This window comes from Platalea leucorodia (assembly GCF_965183815.1).
Source record: "Platalea leucorodia genome assembly, chromosome: 3".
Classification (NCBI taxonomy): Eukaryota; Metazoa; Chordata; class Aves; order Pelecaniformes; family Threskiornithidae; genus Platalea; species Platalea leucorodia.
In genome coordinates this window covers 122,712,800-122,735,345 of record NC_138825.1, presented here as the reverse complement: position 1 = coordinate 122,735,345, position 22,546 = coordinate 122,712,800, and the positions used below count along the sequence as shown (strand labels likewise).

At 42.6% G+C, this 22,546-nt stretch overlaps 2 protein-coding genes across 16 annotated transcripts; both read right to left on the bottom strand.

Moving 5' to 3' along the window:
• Positions 1-452: 452 nt before the first annotated feature.
• GLYATL3 (glycine-N-acyltransferase like 3) lies at positions 453-7,875 on the bottom strand (the record flags this gene model as incomplete). The annotated part of the gene is made up of 6 exons (XM_082305997.1): positions 453-879; positions 1,776-1,902; positions 3,751-3,892; positions 5,133-5,240; positions 5,666-5,751; positions 7,857-7,875. The coding sequence occupies 6 exons, from the start codon at positions 7,873-7,875 to the stop codon at positions 453-455; spliced, it is 909 nt and encodes a 302-aa protein (XP_082162123.1).
• A 1,677-nt stretch (positions 7,876-9,552) lies between these two features.
• On the bottom strand, positions 9,553-22,511 carry CENPQ (centromere protein Q). Of its 15 annotated transcripts, none has more exons than XM_082306432.1 (12): positions 22,042-22,224; positions 21,361-21,516; positions 20,574-20,631; positions 19,748-19,862; positions 19,415-19,483; positions 18,045-18,174; positions 17,652-17,771; positions 17,317-17,394; positions 14,835-16,856; positions 12,271-14,460; positions 10,950-10,995; positions 9,553-10,701 (listed from the first exon to the last, which is right to left on the bottom strand). In XM_082306432.1, exons 1-9 carry the CDS (start codon positions 22,093-22,095, stop codon positions 16,728-16,730), a joined length of 909 nt encoding a protein of 302 aa, XP_082162558.1. In that variant the 5' UTR covers positions 22,096-22,224; the 3' UTR covers positions 9,553-10,701; positions 10,950-10,995; positions 12,271-14,460; positions 14,835-16,727. The 15 variants fall into 15 exon arrangements, with proteins under 15 accessions (XP_082162558.1, XP_082162561.1, XP_082162562.1 ...); XM_082306435.1 differs by having other exon boundaries at positions 9,553-10,657; XM_082306436.1 differs by having other exon boundaries at positions 13,961-14,460.
• Positions 22,512-22,546: the final 35 nt, after the last annotated feature.

Below are 22,546 nucleotides of genomic sequence, written 5' to 3'. Positions count from 1 at the left end.
AAGACTTCTTTATAAGGTTGTTCTTTAATTCAGACTGCTGCTTGCAGGTTTCTCTGCTTCTGAATTTCATATACTAATCTCTTTGAGGCCATGTTAGGGAAAGGAGAGGCTTCAGGACTTACACCAAGACAGACAGACGGGATTAGAAACGTCCAAGGATTCTGCTGTAGGTATCTCAGAAAATGGCTATGGAGAAGAAATAATTCTTCAGTGAGAAGCAGTACAATTACAGTTGAATTACAGCAAAACTATTAAACTTACAACGATTCCCAAGTCTTTTGGATTTGCCATGAGCAGTTTTCCCTAAGCAGAAAAACCATGAGGAGTTAATATCTTCAGTTTTAGGCTTATGCAGGAAACTCTCTCTCATCTCACCTGAGTTATTAAATTCCACCAAAGTGCTCTTGCAGTGCAGAAAAGTTGATCCTAATGTAGAGGTTTGTGAGGTTCGGCTATAAGTGAGATTTGTCTAAAAAATGAAAAGGTGTATGAATCACTCTGAAAAATGAGCAGGGAAGAAACTGGGCATTCATGCTTTTCAGCAATGTTATTGATGGTATATTCGTCTCCAGGACATTACCCTGTGCTGGAAAGCCACAGCTATGTAATTTCTTAGATAAAGTGGTAGCCACAAGCCTGCCATAACCCTTCCTCCGATGCTCTGGAATAGTATAACCATGAATCATGGTGGCAAACTGGTCTGCCAGGCTCCAGGAGAGGGGATGCCCATTGCCATCCAAGACACAGACACTGGGGAAGCAGCAAATGAGGTTAGCAAGGTACTTCTGGCACCTTGAGTTGCCTCCCCGCGACCAGGTTTTGCTGAGTAGGCTGGCATGGGAGATGTCCAGGGAAGCCAACGTTAATTTAGGGTCCATCCTAAGAGACAGTACAGAAAATGTATTAGGCAGAAAGCTGTGCCTCATATTCTCCAAGCAACTGCACTAGATTTAAAGCTGTCTTCTCCAGCCAAACAGATTTCCAGTTCTATATCAGAAAGAGGAATCAAAGTGAGCTGAGTTCATTAGGCTGGAGGTTTGGGAATAATTATAGAGGGCAGCACCTTTCCATTTTAGGCTTTTGTTTATCTAAGCTCCCGAGTCCACACAACACACTCCAGAGGTGCCTTATTCCTTACAGGAAGAATGGAGAATATGTTAAGGAAGGCAAGGAGCCTCAGCGACATATTAGGTGGCACAGGGGAGTGGAAAGGATTTGATTTCTAGTTTCTCATCCTCCAAGTCTGATTGATAGATTCTCTCTGGATTTCAAATCCACTGCTGAGAAATTTATTCCAGGAAAAATGGAGCCTCTGGTTTCCCTACTCTTCTGCTCTGATGTCAGATCCATATCTCACCAGCAGAGGGATGTTAGAAAACTTAGAAGGCTTCACGCAGTTGTGTAAAGCCCCCTTATGAAAAACAAACTTTGCGGGAGACCCAGATCCATCTGTCAAATCTAAGGAGCTTTGACACAAGATAGTCAAAGGAGGCAGAAAGCAAACCTGTGGATCCCATGTATACTTGATGAGAGGAGGGGATGGGGCCTATTCTGGAATATAAAAATGCAAAAGTGATGGACTGATTAAAGAAAAATCTTGCTAAGTATTTAAGGTAATAGTTCCTTCCTTACCAAGTAATTCTTCAGTCAGGTTTTTGACCCAGTCACAGAGAAAGCCTAGCAGTCTTCCTGATATTTTTGCTGTTAATGCACTTTCAGGAAATATATTGCTACAGTAATGACATCAACAAATGACATGGAGTGCTTGGACATACTGAAGTCTGACATCTGGCAGCGTGTCCGGGTCTGAATGGATAACCATCTGGAAAGAAGATGTTTTCACATCTACCTGCTTAGATAAAGCCACAGTTCTGGATATTTCACATATTCCATCCTGGAGCCCTGTGTATACAAAGATAAATACTAAGGTACTTCAAAAAGAAAGCTTTTTTTTTTTTTTAAATAAGGTCCAATAATACACTTTTCATGGAACTAGCCAGGTATTTGAAATCTCCAAAATTATTAACTAGGTTCCCTCCACACTCTGGCTATAGTTTCACATACATGAAGGTCAGAAGGCACCGCATTTTTCATCTGATCCAACTGCATTGGGTTTGCGTGGCAAGGTTTTGGTAGCTGGGGGTGCTACAGGGGTGGCTTCTATGAGAAGGTGCTAGAAGCTTCCCCTGTGTCCAACAGAGGCAATGCCAGCCGGCTCCAAGGCGGACCCACTGCTGGCCAAGGCTGAGCCCATCGTTGACAGTGGCAGCACCTCTATGACAACATATTTAAGAACAAAAAAGAAAAACCGCACAACACCAGCAGCAGTCAGAAGAGAGGATTGAGAATATGTGAGAGGAACAACTCTGCAGACACCGAGGTCGGTGAAGAACGAAGGTAGGAGGTGCTCCAGGCACCAGAGCAAAGATTCCCCTGCAGCCCCTGGGGAAGCCCATGGTGAGGCAGGCTGTCCCCCTGCAGCCCATGGAGATTAACGGTGGAGCAGAGATCCACCTGCAGCCCCTGGAGGACCCCACGCCGGAGCAGGGGCATGCCTGAAGGAGGCTGGGACCCCGTGGGAAGCCCAGGCTGGAGCAGGTTTGCTGGCAGGACCTTTGGCCCTGCAGGGGATCCACGCTGGAGCAGTCTGTTCCTGAAGGACTGCACCCCATGGAAGGGACCCACGCTGGAGCAGTTCGTGAAGAACTGCAGCCCATGGGAAGGACTCATATTGGAGAAGTTTGTGGAGCACTGTCTGCTGTGGGAGGGACCCCACGCTGGAGCAGGGGAAGAGTGTGAGGAGTCCTCCCCTGAGAAGGAAGGAGTGGCAGAGACAGCGTGTGATGAACTGACCACAACCCCATTCCCTGTGCCCCTGTGCCGCGGCGGGGAGGATGTAGTGAACTCCGGAATAAAGTTAAGGCCGGGAAGAAGGGAGGTGTGGGGGGAAGGCGTTTTTAAGATTTGGTTTTATTTCTCATTATCCTACTCTGATTTGATTGGTAATAAATTAAATTAATTTCGTCGAGTCTGTTTTCCACATGACAGTAACTGGTGAATGATCTCTCCCTGTCCTTATCTCGACCCAGGAGCCTTTCGTTATATTTCCCCTCCCCTGTCCAGCTGAGGAGGGAAGCGATAGAGCATCTTTGGTGGGCACCTGGTGCCCAGCCAGGGTCAACCCACCACACCAATCACCAGAAGAATGAGAACACAGACCTTCTCCAAGTGACCTCCCCATCTAACTCATACCCTCAGTTTTAGCCACAGTAAATTATCCAGTCCTAATACAAGGATTTCAATCATGGAGGAATCACCTATTCCATAAGCAAGTTCTTCTACTAATTGGTAACCTTTACAATTAAAATTGTGTATACTCTTTCCCATTTAGGCCTCGACTGGGTTCAGCTTTCAAACACTGGCTCTCACTAAACCTCTAATTATTGCATTAACTACTGCTCAGCTCAGTCTGTATGTTGTCTACAGAATCCTATGGCCAGTAACAAAATTAAACATAAATAAACATGCCTTCCTGGCAGGGAAATAGCTTCATCTAATTGAAAGTAGAATTTGAAATCGTAACAATGAATATGATACGGATGAAATTCAAAAGTTAGAAAAGCCATATCCAAGATCTTGTGTTTTACTCAAGTACAAAAAACCTTTCTACAGAGCACAATGGCAGGATCTACACTCCATGAAGACTTTATCTATTCTGTTTCCTCTAAACCAAGTAAGGCTGGACTGTACCTTGTATCTGAAAAATTTCTCCCCAGTTGATGGCATTTGTGTTTTCCAATAGCTCCTGGTAAGCCTGTAGCTCCTTGTAGAAAACTGCATGAGCATTGGTATAATGGTCAAGGTCATCCGTCTCATTCTCGGGAGAAAAAATGTGGAAGAATTAAAAATTCTCCCCCTTCCCACACACACACCTTTCACATTGGAATCAAAACTCCCTGAAAGCCAACCCCAGAGATCTAAAAAATGTTTTGAGCTTCAGGTTGACTTCTTTTAGGACATTTTCAGTAGCAACTCTCAAGCAAGACACTAGAAATACCTGTTGCTCTCCACAGTGTCGTATTAGCAGAAATCAGCAATGGGAGAAAGTCCTCCGGCACCCAAGGCACAGTAACCCAAACCTGGTGGCAGTTTCTTGAAACTCTTGCCTAATTCATTGTTCAAAACTCACCTCTACTACCGGTTGTCCCAAAAAACATGCTGTGTTATTTTGTTGCCAAGGTCAACGTGTTTATACCACATCTCTTCTGGTAAACAAAATAGCACCAATAGTACCAATGTTTGTTCTCTGGCCCTGAGATGAAATAGCACAGCCTGGCCTTGTCAATACTATTAAACTCTTTCAGTCTCCAAAACAGGTTGGAAACATCCAAACTGCCAGTTGGGGATTGTCCATGTCCTATGCTGACTTCTGCATTGCTGGCCTAGGAGAGCTGGTCGTCCCAGAGACCACGCCAAGGATTTAATTGTACCCTATATAAGCCTACACCACCAAAGGCTTAACTCCTAGCCTGGAGTTGGGGAATCACCCACAAACTCATGCAACTCAAAGATTGCTTTATCACAGTGGATGAAGGGGGTTAAGGCAATGCCCCCTCCCAGGTTCTCTTTAGCACTGCCTGTTATAGACCAAAAGACCGCAGAAGGACCCTTCTTTCACCTTGTAGCTACATCTGCCCCATCACAAGCTCACTAAGGCTCTTTTTTTCTGTCTGTCTGTACAAGGGCTAGAAAAACCAAAGAATCCTTGGAAAGTTTAGTTAAGTAGCATAAGTGCAGGTAAAATGTGTCTCTGCATAAGCTATGCAAGTTAATCTTCACTCGGTGCAATCAGGATAATTACAATCAGTTAGCACATGTACTTCATAGATAGGTGTGGTTATGCTATAATCACTAGGCAGAACGTTTCAGGAAAGAGCAGCACTCCCTATGGTGGGCTTTGTGCCGGCACCCACTGGGATGTCCTATTGCACTTTACGGTTCCCACCTCCACCTGTTACACACTTCCAGATAAAGCTAGCCCCATCCGCAAAGCTCTCAGAAAGCTGAGAGGAAGGCCCCAGTGACGTTGGATCCACCTCTCAGAAACAAAGATAAAATCCACATCAATCAACCTCCCTCTGTCGCCGGGTGATAATAGCTTTGAAGTCTGGCCATGAATCTACCACCACTTCCTTCCTGAAGGGGTTCCCTCGGTTGATGTTCATCACAGCTCCATAAACCTGCAGGATGAAGAGCCAAAAGAAGACAGACAGTTTGAGACATGCTAATGTGGCACCTGTGTTACAAACCAGAGACTGAACCAGCGACGCAGAGCTGAAAGCACACATTTAGATTTTCATGCACACACACACACCACATAGGTTGATACCTACACACTCATCAGTAAGTCATATTACCATAAACTATTGTCTAATTATGCCAACCCTAATGACTTTGGAGAGGAGGTGGATGGGTTTGCTTCTTTCTTTTCTTAAGCATGTGGATTTGGGTTAGTAAGCAGGGCCAAACAGATATCTCTGATGTAGTCATCTAAACAGCAAGTATCAGTCAGTCCAGAAGAAGCACAACCCTCTCCCCGCAGCTTTGATTCCCTGACAAATGTCCTGATTTACTGATGGAAATACCACAGAAAACAACAGGTTACCTTGAGGGACTCAGGGAAACTCCACCTTAGCATTTTCTCCAGCATCTGCAGCTTCATGGAGCAGCTGAGCACCAGCATCTTCCTTGCTGGGAACACACACAAGGTATAGAAAGTCACTCAGAAAAGCAATAATGTGGAAGAACTGAGTGGAATAACTGCTGATTTCATAAAATACAATAGCTCCCACAAGTGCCCTCTTTCAGCATTTTCCTGTGGAAAGTATTTTGGGAATATTTTTTTTTTTTAATAGATGGATGTGCAGAGAACAGCAAGATGGGATGGTGTTTGGCAGACCAAGTTGGAGTCCGAAAGTCTGGGGCTTAATTTGTCATTCTACACCAGGTTTCTTGTGCAGCGTCAGGCAGGTAACTTACAGATAGGTTCAGAAAGAGGGCTTTTTCATACCTGCCCCCAAAATCACGTTAACTTTTGCTGGAAAAACTGTAGAAATAAATTCTTACCACCAAATTCTTTAAGCCTAGATATGACTGACCTCTCTTACTGGTTACTAACAAGCAATTTGTACTATGTTAATTCAGCCTTTAACTTTTTAGGCTGTGATTTGAGACAATTCACCCCCCAGGGTAACTTCTTCAGCAGAGGAGTTACTGCAGGAATGACAGCCACAAATCTTATTTATGAAACAGCTGCCTTGTCTTGGTAATTTTTTTCTTTCCACCTTTTCTGTAAATCCAAAGCCCATCCAAAACAACATAGTTACAGTCTGTCAGAAAAAAACCCCAACAAAACAAAAAAAAAAACCAAAACAAAACAAAAAACCCAAGCAGCAATAAAAATATATCTATCTTCACTTAAAAAATCAAAGGAAAGAATTCAAATCTTAAGGTTTCTCAGAAGTATCACATCCTTCATCCTCTCTTTTACCTCTTCACTGTGTACCAATTAATCTTAAAAGCATTTCCCTTTGCTGCAGTTCATTATAAATCTTAACATATGTTACAAATTATTGCAACCATCAAGTATCCACCTTACTACTAACGAACATCTTATACGCAGCCACCTCTCAGGATCAAAGATGGAGCAATAAATCCTGCAGCAGGGGGCTGGGTGGTCATCTGTCCTCAGCCCCGTGTTCACTGATTAGAAACTATGTGGCTCCTACAAAGGTACTGATCCACCAGACAGATCACAAGTAAGAAAACAATCAGGTGTTACTCAATTTGATTTTCCTATGTTTTTAAAGGAAATAAAAAGCAGCCACATACTACAAATGTTGAAGGGTCTTAGCATTGATGACTTATCTTGTCAGCACTATATATTAACCTTAGGGTTGATCTACCGCAAGTTAGTCAAAGAGTCTTTCTGAGATCACTGCTATGACTGATCTGTTACCCATAGAAAAGGGCTTCTGTTCCCTTATTCTTAATACAATGCACCAATCTGGGCATTTTCTTATTTTGTTCAATTCTACAGATTGCACAGCATGTACTTTTTTCTAACAAACAGCTTTTGCATCTCATAACTTGAATCTTCCTTCCAGGTTATGTTTAGGTTTCAAACATTTAGTCCAGTTTCCATGTGACAAGGCTTTGTTTAACAGAGAAACAACACAACTGTCAGCACTAATTGCCTCTCGTTGCTGTCCTCAGCAGACAGATTAAGGGTTGAATCAACCACAGCATTAAGCAACACAATTAATTACATGGCCAATCTGCTCCCCAGGTCAGGGCAGAGATACATGAACAGAGCAACATTGTGAAACTCAGGCTGCCCCCCTAAGACACCTGTGCCTTAGGTAAGAAAATATCCTCCAGCATCCATGTTACCCCCCATCAGCCTCAAGCCCTCCCCTTTTTCCTTGTCTTGCTTCACCAAACATAAAAATAAAAATAAAAAAATTAGCACTTTCTATGATCACATGTGCACATTTACCTTTCTTGAAGTTTATACTCCATTTTCTCACCATGTTCAAGGGGAAAATTGCCTCTGTGTCACAGCACATCAGTATGCATGTAACGGTATCTAAAGGCAGCGTTGATATGTGTTTGAATACACAGCTACTTTTACTTAAGGACAGTTCTTATATCTCTATGCCTGGAAGTACTTTCAGACTGAAAACAAATATCGCACCGATAGACCACCGGATCGCTTACCTGCTTTCAGTCTTGTAGCTCGTCCTTCCACAGTGCAATGATAAACTTGAAGTTAGGAGACAATAAAATGCATCCACTTTGTGGCTGCTTCTGCATGGGGAACGATGAGAGTCCTTCTTCCGAATCTTAAAACTATAATTTTATTGATCCAAATTGTTCTAAACTGGTAGACTGTTCCTAAAAGCTTTATTCTTTCTTCCTTTTGGGGAGCATGGAAATAAAAGCCAGAGCCAGCCACAGCTTCAGAGGAGGAGGGACTCTCTAAGCATAGCTAATAAAGTGTCAAAAGGCCTGTTCAAGAGTATAGGCTCCAGCAAGAACCTTTAATTTGTTCATTAAGACATTTAATCTCTTTGCATTCATACCAGTGAAGGATCTGCTTGGCACATACTTATAATTATCCTTTTTCCTCTCAGTGGTAGTGAAATCAGTCAATTCTCATTCTCAGTGCCAAGCTTCATACCATGAGGGAATTAAGAGCCTGAGGTAAACTGAGACACGTTCTGCCAAAGAGAAAACCAACCCAGCTAAGCAGCCCCAAGCATCATTTTGAGGTGGCAGCCCTGTTCACCCTTCGCCTGATTTTCCCTTTCTCCTAGACAGTCCCGTTTGATGATGCTAACCCATATAGCCCTTTTGATTTGGACTTGATAACCTGTAGCAGAAGAGTCAAAAGAGAAGGAACATTGTAGTGTTATAGGAGAGCACATGCAGAAAGATGCTTTATTTGAGCATGAGGAAGAGTTGATATGGGATATGGATTGATATTCCTGCTAAATCTTAAGGAATCTGTAGCTTGGAACTTACCTGCTTGAAGCCAAGGTTTGTGAAATTGAGGAGTTTCAGATTCTCCCAAGTCAAATCACACAAGTTCACAGCTCCGTGCACACTGATCAACAGCGAACCTTCTCCTAGAAACTCCTCTGATCTCATCAGAAACCAAAATCTGACCATTCTGCAACTCTGCCCAAGGGTATCCACCATCACATAAGTTGAGCTAAGACCACCTCCTAAGAGTCTGGTTTTATGTTCCTGTTTCATGTTGTCCTGTTCATGTGTGCATGATAACCCCAAAGTAACGACATCCACAGCCAGTGAGCCTGTCATAAATCACCCAATGTCAGGAAAAAAAAAATAACTATGGCTTGCTTCTGTAATATCTAGCCCTGTAACACAGTACCTCCATTGCTGGTGACAGCTTTGCACTGCATGTACAAGGCCTCAGGATTGAGGCTCGTCAGGTGCTCTTTGAATGTTTTACTTAGCTGTGTAATTTAGCATTTCCTCTAACTGACCAGGTGTCTAGGAATAAATATTCTATTTTCATTATCTTTGTATGGTACCACCACAGTTTTATACAGAGAGCAGTAACAAGCAGTTATTCTATGTCAAATGAGGTAGTTATGACTAATATAATGATGCAGTATAGAGAAATACAGGCTGAGAATGATAGCAGAGGCCTTGGGAAATGGAGATCTGGGCTGCAGTGCAGAGAAGTACCGGTATGGGGTGATAAGCGATGGGACACGGGAGAGCGATGAGGATGGTAAGAGATGAGGCTTGGCACAGGAGACCCCTCAGCTACAGAAAACTCACCAACAACCAGCTCAGGAAATACAGACCTGGAGCTGGATAAAACTGGTTTTAGGAGTAACAAAGAAATAGCACCTAACATACATAAAAGGTATTATATGCTGTTGTGGATGGAACAAGAGAAGCAAAAATAAAATTTATTGATATAAAACAGTGAGTTAACAAGGTTCAATGGTAAATGCGACAGTGGTTTAACAAGATTCGATGGCAAAGGACTGTTTACTGCATAGGGAACAGGGTCAGACAAAAACTGTCAGGGAGACCCTCCCGTTGAGTCATGAGGTTCAGAGAGGACCCCCTCACTTTCTAAACTCCTTCTCAGAGAGGAGTCTAGGTGCGGCTGGATCCAGACTTAGCCTCAGACTCGGTCAACGCTTTATGTCTAAAGGATTATATATGCGCAATCAAGCTGTTCTATTGCTTAGCTACAATTTCTAAGTTTAGCATGCTGTTGGTCACTTACCGAGGATCTGTTGCAGCAAGGAATCTCTCAACCTCGAGGAGTAACCCCGAGAGGCGTCCCTGCTCGAGGAGAGATCCTGGCGTGCAGCCGGCTGCCGTGCAGGAGAGCTCAAAGGGCTCTTGGGCTGCTCACTATTTATGGGGGTAAGATGATTGACCCATAGTCATATTTGCATACCAGCAAGACATTCGGGTCCCTGCTCCAGACAGCCCTTATCCATCCCCAAAGTCCAGCACAAACTGGATGCAGCCGTCACGATCCCCGCTGGTGATTACCGCCTGAGCAGGGTTATGGGGAAAGGTCAGGTTGGGGCGGGGAGCACACCGCCACACTCCACCCAGTGACTGTTGGCAATTCATCTTACCTTCACAGAGCGGTGGTACGGTCACCTCTTGCCTCTGTGCCATAAATAGCGTATTGATAGTTTGTGCAGTTACAGATCCATGGTAAGTAGACAGTGAAGCACTGCTATTTGTTATGCATTAATTTGTACGGTTTGGGTTGTTGAAGTTGCGTTGTTTTATGTACCAAACCTTTATATACAATATAATTATAAGCAATAGACACATTAATGTTAGTTATTAAAATCACAACTGAGTGAAGCATGAGATTAAAACTCCCGTTGCTGTCGGTGACCATCCAAGAAGAGTTTCCCACGAATGGTGTTCTCCATCCTTCTTCACTCTTTGCAAGACACGGTGTCTCTCTTCTGTATCATGATGACCGGTGATTAGGAGTTTTTGTCTATTGCTTTGGATGAGTTCTAGCAGTAGACACAGGTCATCGTGTTGCAGTAGTTTCTTCCCCAATGTAAGATTCATTCTGATGGGGGTAGGCAGTAAATCTCGACTCAATGTATAATTAGACTGTAACAATTGATAAGACATAACAGAGGCTGAATAATTAAAGTCACATCCCATAATTTTAGTAAAGTTACAAACACAAATATTTCAGTGATTACTTGTATCTACAGTAATGGTATCTATGAATATAAAATCACAAAGGGCTCTCATACAAACACATCCTTTTCCAATATATACAAGTACAGTTTCACAGGTTTCATTGGGATGTATTTCAAAATGGCAAACATTTTGTTCAGTGTCAAGACAAATACCTCGGGCTTTGATGGTGTTACTCTTACAATGCCATCCTGTGGGCTGCTGCAAGAGAAAATAGAGACTTGTTTCAGTGGGGAGAGCCCGAACAGGTTTCCTAGTTAAAAAGAAGGAAAAATCCATCGTGCACTAATTCTGTGCCTTGCACCACTGCTATCGGTAGCTTCCCAGGCAAGTGGGCCATGAGGTTTAGTTAAACTCATAGGCACAGCACTGATGGGTGGTAGATCGCCCACCACAGGCTGCCCTGGCTGTAATGTTGTCAGATATTCTCCTTTCCTAGAAGACGAAGCGCTAAGCTCAGTTTTTACAAAGAATGCCCAGCTTACGGGGCTTCCAGTAGGCCTGTATCGATTATTTAAATGATGGAGTACTTTGGGAAGTCTCGTATCCCATTGAGCCTCGTGTGGTTTGAGATTCTCTTTCAATAAGCCATCAGCTCTTTCTACCATCCCATTTGACTGGGGGTAGCATGGGGTGTGGAATACCCATTTAATTCCCTCTTGTTTTGCCCAATCTTGCACTTCCTTACATGAAAAACGTGAGCCATTATCACTTTGGATAACATCAGGAGTAGGCAGATTGGAGAACCAAAATGATATTTCGCCCATCAGCTTTCTGTCATTTAGTCGCCATAAGGCGGAGACTCCTACTTCCACTCCTGTGAGATGTATTGATATCCCGTGGAGGATTTGATTGAGCCGATAGAATCAATTTGCCATGTAGACCATAAAGTTTTCCCTTCATTAATATACAAAGGTGGTGCTTTAGCAGGATGATCTGCTTATCATTTCCATCTACACTGGGGACATTCTGTAAGAACAGTTTTACAGGTTTTTCTGTTTATAGGCCAGCCTTTACGCTATGAAGCAAAAAGTTCTTTACCTGTGTGGCCTAGGTTTGGATGTAACCATTCTCACAATCGATACCACTCAGGAGTTAAGGTGATTTTCCTAATTTTAGTTAGCTCATCTACCTTTTGATTCCACTTTGTGGCTGGATTATCCTTAGAATGAGCTTTTACTCATCCCATCTTGAAAGGTGTTTTCCTGGCTATATCTAGTCATAATTGTCAATCTTTGTTTCTCCAAACTGGGGATCTATTTACTTCCCAATTCAAGGCTTCCCTTGACAGAGCCACTGTGTGGCACCAGCCCACACAACTTAAAAGTCTACATATATGATTTTTGCTTCATTCTGTGCTGCCAGAACAACTGCTCCTATTTCTCCTGCTTGTGCGCTGCCTTCACCTTCTTCTATTGCTTGTTTGCTGGTGGTAATATCTAATGCAACGGCCTTATATTGCCTTTTACCATTTACCCTTTTTGCTGAAGCATCCGTAAACCCAATGTCTTCTGCTGGTGTACCCTCAGTGAGGGGCGGTGCATCCAGAACGGCTGAAGGTTTACAACGTTGTTGTAATGCTAAAAGGGTCTGTGTTTATGGGCGTCTGCAATTTGGAAACCTTAGTGTGTCCTTCAGTGAATTGCATATTTTCTGCAACTCCTGTTAGGTAGGCATACCATTTTCTGATAGTGGGGTTTTGTGCAACCACTTCTGAGGGAGCAGTCCTGTTTAGGATTGCTTCTAGTAAATTAAATGGTCCTCTAGTTTGCACAGGTTATCCTTGATGTATTTTGTCAACTTAACTGCTAGGACTAAAGATACAAGTCCCTTTTCCCATTCAGAGTATCATTGTTCTGTTTCTTTAAATGCAGTTGAGCTAAACAATAAAGGCCTTTTTGGCCCATCGGGACCAGTTTGGAACAGGTTACAGTAAGTAGCGTGTTCGGCAAAACCCCATTCGGCTACAATAGGGTCATGGGGGTGTACTGGTCCCAGTGACTGATACGGCTTTAATTCTTCAGCTAGAGTTTTGACCACCTCTTTATGTTCTAATTTCCACTCCAAGGGTTTGCCTTTCCATAAGAGTGAGTATAATGGGTGGGAAATGATAAAAAATCCAGGCACATGCTTCCTCTAATATCCTAAAGTTCCCATTAAGTTGTAAGTCCTTCCTTGATTGGGGCATTTGCAGATCTTCCATTTTTCTTAAGGTGTCTGGAGGAATCACTGCACTGCCTGCTATCCACCAAGTACCTCAAAATTTTACTTCTTTACTTTGTCCCTGGCAAATTCCAGGTGGGATCTCGATTTCTCCTTTATTTAGTGCTTGCCATACTGCTGCTGCCGCTTCCCCCACCTTCTCAGGGGAAGTCCCCCCAATCAGGATATCATCTATAGACTGGGACAGTTTCACTTCTTGGGGGAGTGAGACCGTCTGTAATTCAGCCAGCGCACCATGAGCAATTGTTGGTGAACATTTACACCCCTGTGGGAATCTGTTAAAAGTATATTGTATTCCATCCCAAGTGAAAGCAAACTTCTCTTTATCCTCCTTCCTTAAGGGAACCATAAAGAACATAGCTTTTACATCCAGCACTGCCATCCGTGCGTGTGCAGCTGCTTGCAAAGTAGTTCTTAGGTCGGCAGTGCTTGGTACAGCAGCTGCCAGCAGGGCTCTACCAGCATTCAGATGCCGATAACCGACGCCACCTCCCGTCTGGTTTCCGAACTGGCCGGACAGGTGGGTTATATGGGAAGTAGTTTCTGGAAGTAATTTGTCGTTTCTCCAAATCAGCTATGACTTCAGAAATTCCATTTTGTGCCACAGCAGAAATTGGATATTGCAGTACGTTACTGGTTTTTGAATCAGGGAGTGCCGGCGCTGTGCGAAGCACCCGCACCGGAACATCGATTTCTGCCAGGGTTGGGATTGATGTTTGGGCCAAAGGACCACACGCTGCCGTTCGGCAGGCACCAGGTTCCTCTGTCTTAAAACATCGAATCCTAAAATATTTCCATGATGATTATCTTTAATTGCAAAGCGAGTAGTGGACACACGCTTCTCGCCCAGGAGCCATAAATTGACCTTGGCGGTTTGACACTTAACACTCCCTCCGCTCACACAGGTAATCTTAACTCTTTGCCGCCCGGATTGCACACCCACCTCGTTGTGTTAGTATTGAACTTTGTGCTCCCGTATCTCTTAGAAACTTCACCAATTGTCCTTGAGGACCGACTGGAATTAAAACGTATGGGCCATCATCACTTACCTACTGACAAGCCTCCGCTTTCCAGACAGGCAGGCCCAACTGCCTTCCCGACACTACTCGGTTTTTGACTTCACATCCTGCAGGTCCTACCGACAGGGGAGGAAGGGGTTGTCTCCCTTTCTGAGGACTGCTGCTGGAGGAGTTCAAATATGCTCCTTCCTTTCACCACTATCTCGTTCTGGGAATGCTTCAATCAGACCCAAGATGATGCCAGCAGGCTGACCTTGAATGGCAGCTCAGGGAATGCCCAGGGCTAACGCATTCCTCATCTGCAGCTCCTCCACGGCTTCCCAATTATGCCAATTGTCACGAGTCAATTCTTCTGAAAAGTTGAGACTTGGATTCTCTCCATGCCTCCAAAAGTAATGGGTGATACTGCTTGCCATCCTGCCGACTACGCCAGTTTGTCACAGATGGAGTAAGAGAGAAGCAAAAATAAACTTTATTGATATAAAACGGTGAGTTAACAAGGTTCAATGGTAAATGCAACAGTGGTTTAACAAGATTCGATGGCAAAGGACTGTTTACTGCATAGGGAACAGGGTCAGACAAAAACTGTCAGGGAGACCCTCCCGTTGAGTCATGAGGTTCAGAGAGGACCCCCTCACTTTCTAAACTCCTTCTCAGAGAGGAGTCTAGGTGCAGCTGGATCCAGACTTAGCCTCAGACTTGGTCAACGCTTTATGTCTAAAGGATTATATATGCGCAATCAAGCTGTTCTATCACTTAGCTACAATTTCTAAGTTTAGCATGCTATTAGTCACTTACCGAGGATCTGTTGCAGCAAGGAATCTTTCAACCTCGAGGAGTAACCCCGAGAGGCGTCCCTGCTCGAGGAGAGATCCTGGCACGCAGCTGGCTGCCGTGCAGGAGAGCTCAACAGGCCCCGGGCGGCTCACTATTTATAAAGCAAGATGATTGACCCAGTCATATTTGCATACCTGCAGCACCTTTGGGTCCCTGCTCCAGACAGCCCTTGGCTACTGTGTTGTCGTCTGTCCCCAGAGTCCAAACCATTTAATTGTCTCTGATGGACACGGGCTTCATAGAGTTGTTGACTTCTTTTTCAGATCTTTTGTACACTTTGGCTTACCCAGAATCTTCTAGCACTGTTGCACAGAGTACCTTATTTTAGAACTTGCTGTCTGGCCACCAAACTGGCTGTTCCCTCATTCCTACACTGTAAGAAGCAGTGAGTAACCAATTCCTACTCAATACTTTCATGAAATGCTTTACATTTTTACTACTTCCTTCCTCAGTTACCGCTATTTCAGCTTTCCTTATACGGAAGTTACATCATATCCCTGACCCTACTTACTGCCCTTCTCTACACTTTGCTCTTTTTTTTCTTAAAAAAAGCTATTTATGTGGTTCACGAAGTTCAAAACCCACATAGTAAATTGCTCGCAAGTAAGTCACCCTTCGTGAAAGCAAAGGAGTGTATCTTTACTGAGCAAAAATTAAGATAGCTGGCATGCAGGAAAATCATTAACCCATAAACTGGATTAAATTACTTTGGGGTAGCGGTTATGTCAGTAAGTGATCCCCTTGTTGAGTGATCAAAAATTTGAGAAATACTTCTAAATATTTATATACTTTTTCATGTGATTCAGTACAAAACAGGCAAGGACTTAGTCTGGTTTTCCTCATCCTAGATGAAGCAACTACAGAGAGGCTTTTAATCTCTCATAGGAGAATAGAGATAATTAGCTCATGTCTCATTAAGCGTACCAGCAGCTTGTAAACAAAAGAACAAGTGTTTGTGTGGTAAGTCAATGTAAAGAGCACTGCTGTCTTCTGGCAGATAATTTGACTGGAGAAAGCACTTTATAAACAACTGAATCTTTTAAGGGAGAAGCTCTATCATGGAAAAAATAGAGGAGAGATTAAAGTGCTTAGACTTTTGACTTAAGTTTCTTCCTCTGAAGCACAAGAATATCTGACAGTTAATGAAATAAGGTGAGTACACAACTCTGAGATTAGAGCTTTGCTCTATAATGTTCTTATCTGCTTTCCCCAACCATCTGGATAAACCAGGTGTGAATGTCCTTTTTTTTTTTTAAGCAGTGAATATGAAAATGTAAAAAAATCTTGTACATTTCAAAAAAATTATTGAATTTCCTGCCATGGAGATTTTTTTATTAAAAAATGGTAAGAAAGTTGAACAGGGGATTTGCAACTGAGCATTACATAATCATATTTTTACTACGTGTTTCAGGTTTAAAGAGGATTTAACTCCAAAACAAAAGTTAGTTTGGTAAGGGATACTGCCTTCACCAATGTTTAGATGTGATATAAAAGTCCAAATATAATGGAATAGGTTGCCTTGTTCTATAAAACTGCCCAAATAAACCCAGGATCCACTTCTCTCCCGTCTCCTAAAACGGCATATATCATCATTAGAAGTTACCACAGGTCCAAAAACAAAAAAAGCCCCAAAACCTTGATTGATCACTTAAACCACTAGAGTCCCAGAATGCATCTGCAGATTTATATACCAATATTCAGAGAAAATGTTTTAACAGAAATTCAGCAGTCAGAACAGTAAAGCCATTAGGAAGAAAGCACTGTTGCCATGATCAGCACCCTACCGCTCTACGTTAACACAGAGGGCTGGCCTAGGTTATCTTCTTCAAAGGAGACTCCATACATTTCGGTTTCTCAAAGGAAGTCCACCTTCTCATAAGTCTTTTCAATGAGGGTTAACAGGTTCTTCAAGTCAGCTGACTGCTGAATAGTGTTCATATCCTTTAAAAGACCTTTTTGATTTTTTATCTTCAAAATTTCTTCCTAAAGAAGGAAGGAAAAAATAATAGAAAACAAATAAAAAACAGCTTTCACCAAGTCCAACAGAAATTTCACTTTCATGAAGCCTAGCTGTACCTAAATACTGCTAAAATAAAAAAAGATTCAAAGACACGGAATGAGACAGTCTCCCTTCCATCAGTTACAGAGAGATATATTTCAGAAATGATTACAGGTTCCCTAGGACCATAGGGCTCCAAGGAAAAGACACGTGATCTTTTAAAGGCAGGTTTTCTAGGGTTTTGTTATGTTTTTAAAATGCAAGCATATAATTCTCAATGAAAAGAAAAAAAAAAAAAAAAAAGAAAAAGAAAAAAGCTATAACTTTCAGATATTTCAGAATTTTCTGAATTGCCCCCTCTGGCACAGGTTAAGTGATAAGAGCACATTCTGTTGTCTTTCTTTTCATAGCCAAGGTGTCTCTGAAAATATATTCCATGCTCACCTGCAGAGTGGGTGCCTGTAAACTGCGCTTGGGGAGTTCTGGAAGGTGGAGTGCTCCACTGCCATTTTCCTGGAATACCTAGAAGAGGAAAAAAGAGGGAAAAAATACAAAACCAAACATCAGGCACAAAGTAGGAAAATAAGCTGGCTGTCATTATCCAACTTCTGAAAATTAAACTTCTTAATTTTGCAACTCAAGTTGGAGAGATTGAAAAGATACATTCCCAGAGGCAAATAAGGCCTCCCTCACATGACACTCTGCAGAAACAGCTTGGGCGCGATAGCTCTGGAAACACATTCTCCTTAGAGGAATGCAGCAACATCCATTGGAAATACCTTCCTGGCCTTTTTTTCATCTTCCTCTAACTGGTTCTTGAGCACCTGGATTTTGTACCGCAGTTGTTGTATAGTTTCTTCAATGCATTCTGCTGATCGCTCAGCTTCATTTATTTCTTCCTAAGACAAAATAGACATAAAACCAGAACAAAATTTACTTTAGAGATGGTGAGCGTTTTGTGTATAAGATACTGATAATCAGCATCAGCTGAGTCACTGAAAAAACATCCAAAAAGATACACTGCTTTGTAGCAAAGGTGGGAGGTGATGAACAGTGGACAACTCTTCCACAACAGCACAGGCATAGCCAGCAGTCCATCTACTAAAAACTTACAACACACCAAGCAGCAGCAGACAGGGAATATATTTTCTTCCCTTCCTTGCCTTTCATACCTGCAATTGTACCAAAGACTCTTCATTTGTCTCAAGCATTTGCTTCTCTGCCATTTGAAGGCTCAGGACATTCTTCAGGTTGCCCAGCTTCCCTGGAGGCACTTTTAAAGTCTTGAAAACTCTCAGCATCCTTTATTAGAGAAAAAGGAAAGCATGACTTGTTTGGAGTTCTTTGCAAAACAAAAAGAAAACTGACTAATGACTTCTCTGGGGAAAAACTAAACTCAGTTTAGCCCAATTGCTGCCAGTGAAGTAAAAGGATCCAGACAGGAAGAAAAACCGTCTTGAATTGTTTTCCAAATTCACGTGGAATCGATGTCTAAGGAAGGAACCAGGAACAAGAAATCCCACCATTCTAACCTTTGCTATTACACTGATGTTGTGTGGTTTCTATCCCATTGGCCTGTACACTCCTCACTGTAAATTGACATTAACTAATATTTTCCAGTTCTGACCTTTCTGCTTTTCAAAGTAAAACTAAGTTCTAAAAGCAGCATTTTTAACTGCTACCAAACAAAGAACATTTTAGTAAAATCTGTAAATGCTTTTGTGAAACACAATATATAGTTTTATGCCAGAGGAAGAGGTTTAGCTTGCTCTTAAAGGTCCTTCTGATTCTGAGGAAGACTTCAGTTCTTCCAAGTTGGATCTGCCTGTTAGATAACTGCCAACGATGACCAAACTGCCACCATTTCCATGCATCTCAGATGAGATTCCAGAAATTTAACGTGTCACAAATTAAAAATAAAAAAACAAAAAAACCCCAACATTTATGAAAACCTAGCTCCTCATGCTTGAATCTTGAGGTACTGTAAGAACAAAGAAAGCAACATATAGGCTCGGGCTCTATGTTGGTGAGAGCCTGGTATACCGACACACATGCACACAAAAATTGTCAGACACTCAAGCATATGTAATTACTCCCACAAAGGCATAAGAAGGCTACAAGTTATGCCTCAGCACAACATTTCAATTCTCTTTGAAGTGACTTCAACAGTCAGAAAATGAATTATCATTTAAGAAAATTTAGCTATACCTGCTCCCGCCACTATCATAAAATGGTAATAAATAGCTGCCCACAAATTTAAACCCTGTATAGAGTACAAAGCTGATTCACGGAGCTCTTAAGAATACCTCCTAGGTTCTGTTACTCATATAGAAGTAGTTGAACCGGGTCTTTCAACAACTCTCGCTTGTCCACTTCAACATACCATCGAGATATTTCCCTCCTTGATTTTGCACCTAGTCTCCCTCCCAAGATTTCCTAAATGTGATTGCTCCCAGGGGCAATTCTGTAAGTATGGCACAAAACAACAGGGTAAACTAAATCCCTTCTCTCCCACTTTTTTTTTTAAATCATAATTTATTACCTTTCTTTCAGTAAATTGAGGTGCTTCTGAACATCACTTTTTCTCTCACTTTGTTGGCACAAAACAGATCTGGAAAGAAAACAAAGGCAGAATTTTCATCGCAAAGTCTGCAAGGACAGAGAACACATCAAGTGAAGTGAACATAGTCAGAACTTCCCTAGCTAAAAATTTCCAACTTCAGATAGAAAGTGTTATATTATACCGGACAAAATATACACAGCCAGCCATATTGCCCAAAAAGGCTCCAAAGCTTTTCCAGTTCAAGCAATGTTATGATTTTTACTTTATTTCTTGTGGAAACAAAGAACCACCACCAGGGTATTTGGCACTTACAGTATTACTGAATCCATTACAGCTTCCAAAAACTGCCTACTGGTCTCTGAGAGGGTCTGCCAAGATCCTACTTTAGCACTGGTTAGCTTCACCTTTTTTGAAGAACCTTTTTCTCCTGTTAACACAAAGTAAAAAGGAAAAGATATGATTTGTCAAACCTGGATAGACAGCTTTGTGACTCAGTTCAGTCAGATCGTAGTCAAAAGGGTAGCAGTTAAGATTTTTCCATGTCACAAAACTATCAGGTCAAATCTACCCACATTAGGTGGTACTTATTATTTGCAAGTCACAAGTTGTTTAAAAAGCACAAAATAGAAAAGGTTCTTTCTTACAGCAGTTTCATTCTAAACAGATCCTTTCCCAAAATCATTGGCGATACAAGTGAGAAAACCCAGAATGAAATAAAAGAGTGGGAATATACATAAGCAAGAAACTCAACGCAGCAGGGGCCTCATCTCATTTGTGTGTTCAATACAACACATGCCAGTCTTAAGACAGAAGGTTAACAGAGATGACAATGACCTGTAAAGAGAAAGTTAAAATGTTCTGGGTGCTTGTGGTGGAATTTTACAAGAGAAGAACACTACTTGCAAACAAAAGCATATGATTAATACGTGCATATACAACACATATAACGTGAATGCATGCTGGCTAAGACTGTACTGCAAATACTCGCTGTTACTGTTCAGAAAGAAAACTTTGAAGCTTATTTCAGTGACATCTCAGACATCTATGATTTCAACATAGCAGTTACTACTTTTACTTTCACTGTTTTTTCAAAGCACTGAACTTGCACGAGGCAAATAAGGAAAGAATACAATCCTACCTGCAGGGGAATAGTCCTCGTCTTCCTTAGCTTTCCTTTTGACTGTCTGAGTGACCTGCTGAAAAGAAAAATTTAGAGCAATTATGGTAATTTTGAAACATAATCTGCTGTGCAACCATTCATTTACTACTAGCAACCTGCTATAAAAAGCCTGTGAAAGCGCTTCAGTGCTTGACAGAGGTCTGTTGCTATTGACCACTATTTGAACTGTGAAACAGTAATTCATCTCAAGCCAGTTAAGGAAAGCAATTCGCTCTTATTAGTTTCTCCCCTTCCAAGAATGAGGTCATGAAATAAGAAATGCACAAGATGTTTCGCTATCCAGCCACATCTCGAGATCATGCTGTTCATAAGTTCTGTGGTTAAGCAAGCTCTCTTCAACAGAAAGCTGCCCAGGCCGATCCTGAGATATGCAGAGAATATTTTCCAGAACTGAATAAACACCACCTGAGCTGCACGAACTCTGATTTGATCACTCTGTTCAAATAGATGCTATGCAGCTCTTCAAAACTGCACAGCCAGCTTGCCTTTTTATTAATCATCAGGCAGTGCCTCCCTCTACTTGTCACAGGCATGGTAGCACGCAACTAGAAATTCTGGAAACCAGGGAGCAGCTAAGGCAGTGGGTCTCAAAAAAGCTGTTCACACTGGAGAGTTCCTCAAGAGGACTATGTTTACTTAATGAAATATTCTCTAGAAGTTCCAGTAAAAAATTCGGCAAAAAATGCCTTTTTTTTTTTTTCCTTTGGTTACTTTTCTAATTTGATTGATCCAAAATAATGATTACCTTTCTTTTTTGAACTTGTTTTCTTCCTTCTCCATCTGTTCCCTTTTTTTTGCTGGAAGGCCCCTGTTGATTTTGTGATTTAAACGTTTTTTTTACTGATCCCCCACCAGCGGTCTCCCCCATTTTACTGGAAGATGCGTGGTTGCGTTTCATTATCTGTAAACCAAATGGAACAGGAGGAACCAAAACCAAAATTAAAATCCAGCAATTATAATCCATACAGTACAAACCACACATTAACAAGCAAACCAACAGAAATACCCAGTGCTAAATGAGCCCAAATGCTTGCATATTTGCTAACCCAAAGCCTAAATCTTGCATATTTATCTACTTGCAGGACCACTAAAAAAGCATCCCCATTTGCTTTTTAGACAAGTCTTTGTGTGTTCCACATCTCCTTCTAAACTTAAAAGCCAACATGTGTGTATGCCAAGGAGCAGCAATGGTAATGCAACAGTAACTGCACTGAGAAGAGTCTTATTTGTTCTTAAAGGCCTCCAGTAACGGAAATTCTTTATCTTTCGAATGTAGTTCAGTGCAGTCACCCTATTACGAGAACTTTTCACCCCAGCACCCAACCATAATGTTCCTTGCTGCAGTTTAAACCTATAGTTTCTTTTCTTACTCGCTATAGAGATGGAGGAAAAAGAAATCACACAGAAGAGAGTAATCACACCCCACCAGCCTTCGCTTTTCTAAGCAGAACGACTCAGATGTATTCAGTTTTTCTTCCATCCCCTCAGGCCACTTCTTCTCTCACCCAGAGGCCCCGTCACGGCTCGCCAGGCGACAGTCGCGACTGACACCAGGTAAATAAGCCCTGCCTCTCCCCCCCGCTCCAGTACTGGTCTGGTCGGACGGCGTTTGCAGCGTACCTCACAGGGCGAGGCGCGGACTACAACTCCCGGCACGCAGCGCTGCCCGCCACAGCGGTGCCACTAGCCCACCGAGCGCAACGCATGCTGGGAGTTGTAGTCTTCACCACTCCTGCCCCCCCCGTACCCCCAAACTCCTGCTCCCCGTTGACTACCGGATAACACCGTGGGCACCTCCACAAAGCCTCCCACCAGCTCACCCCGCCCCGGGACTCACCGCCCCGCCGCCTCCTCAGCGCTCCCGCCGCTCCCGCCTCCGGCCGCCGAGCCGTTACCGAACCGTTTTCCCCGCCGCGCACCCGGGCGCATGC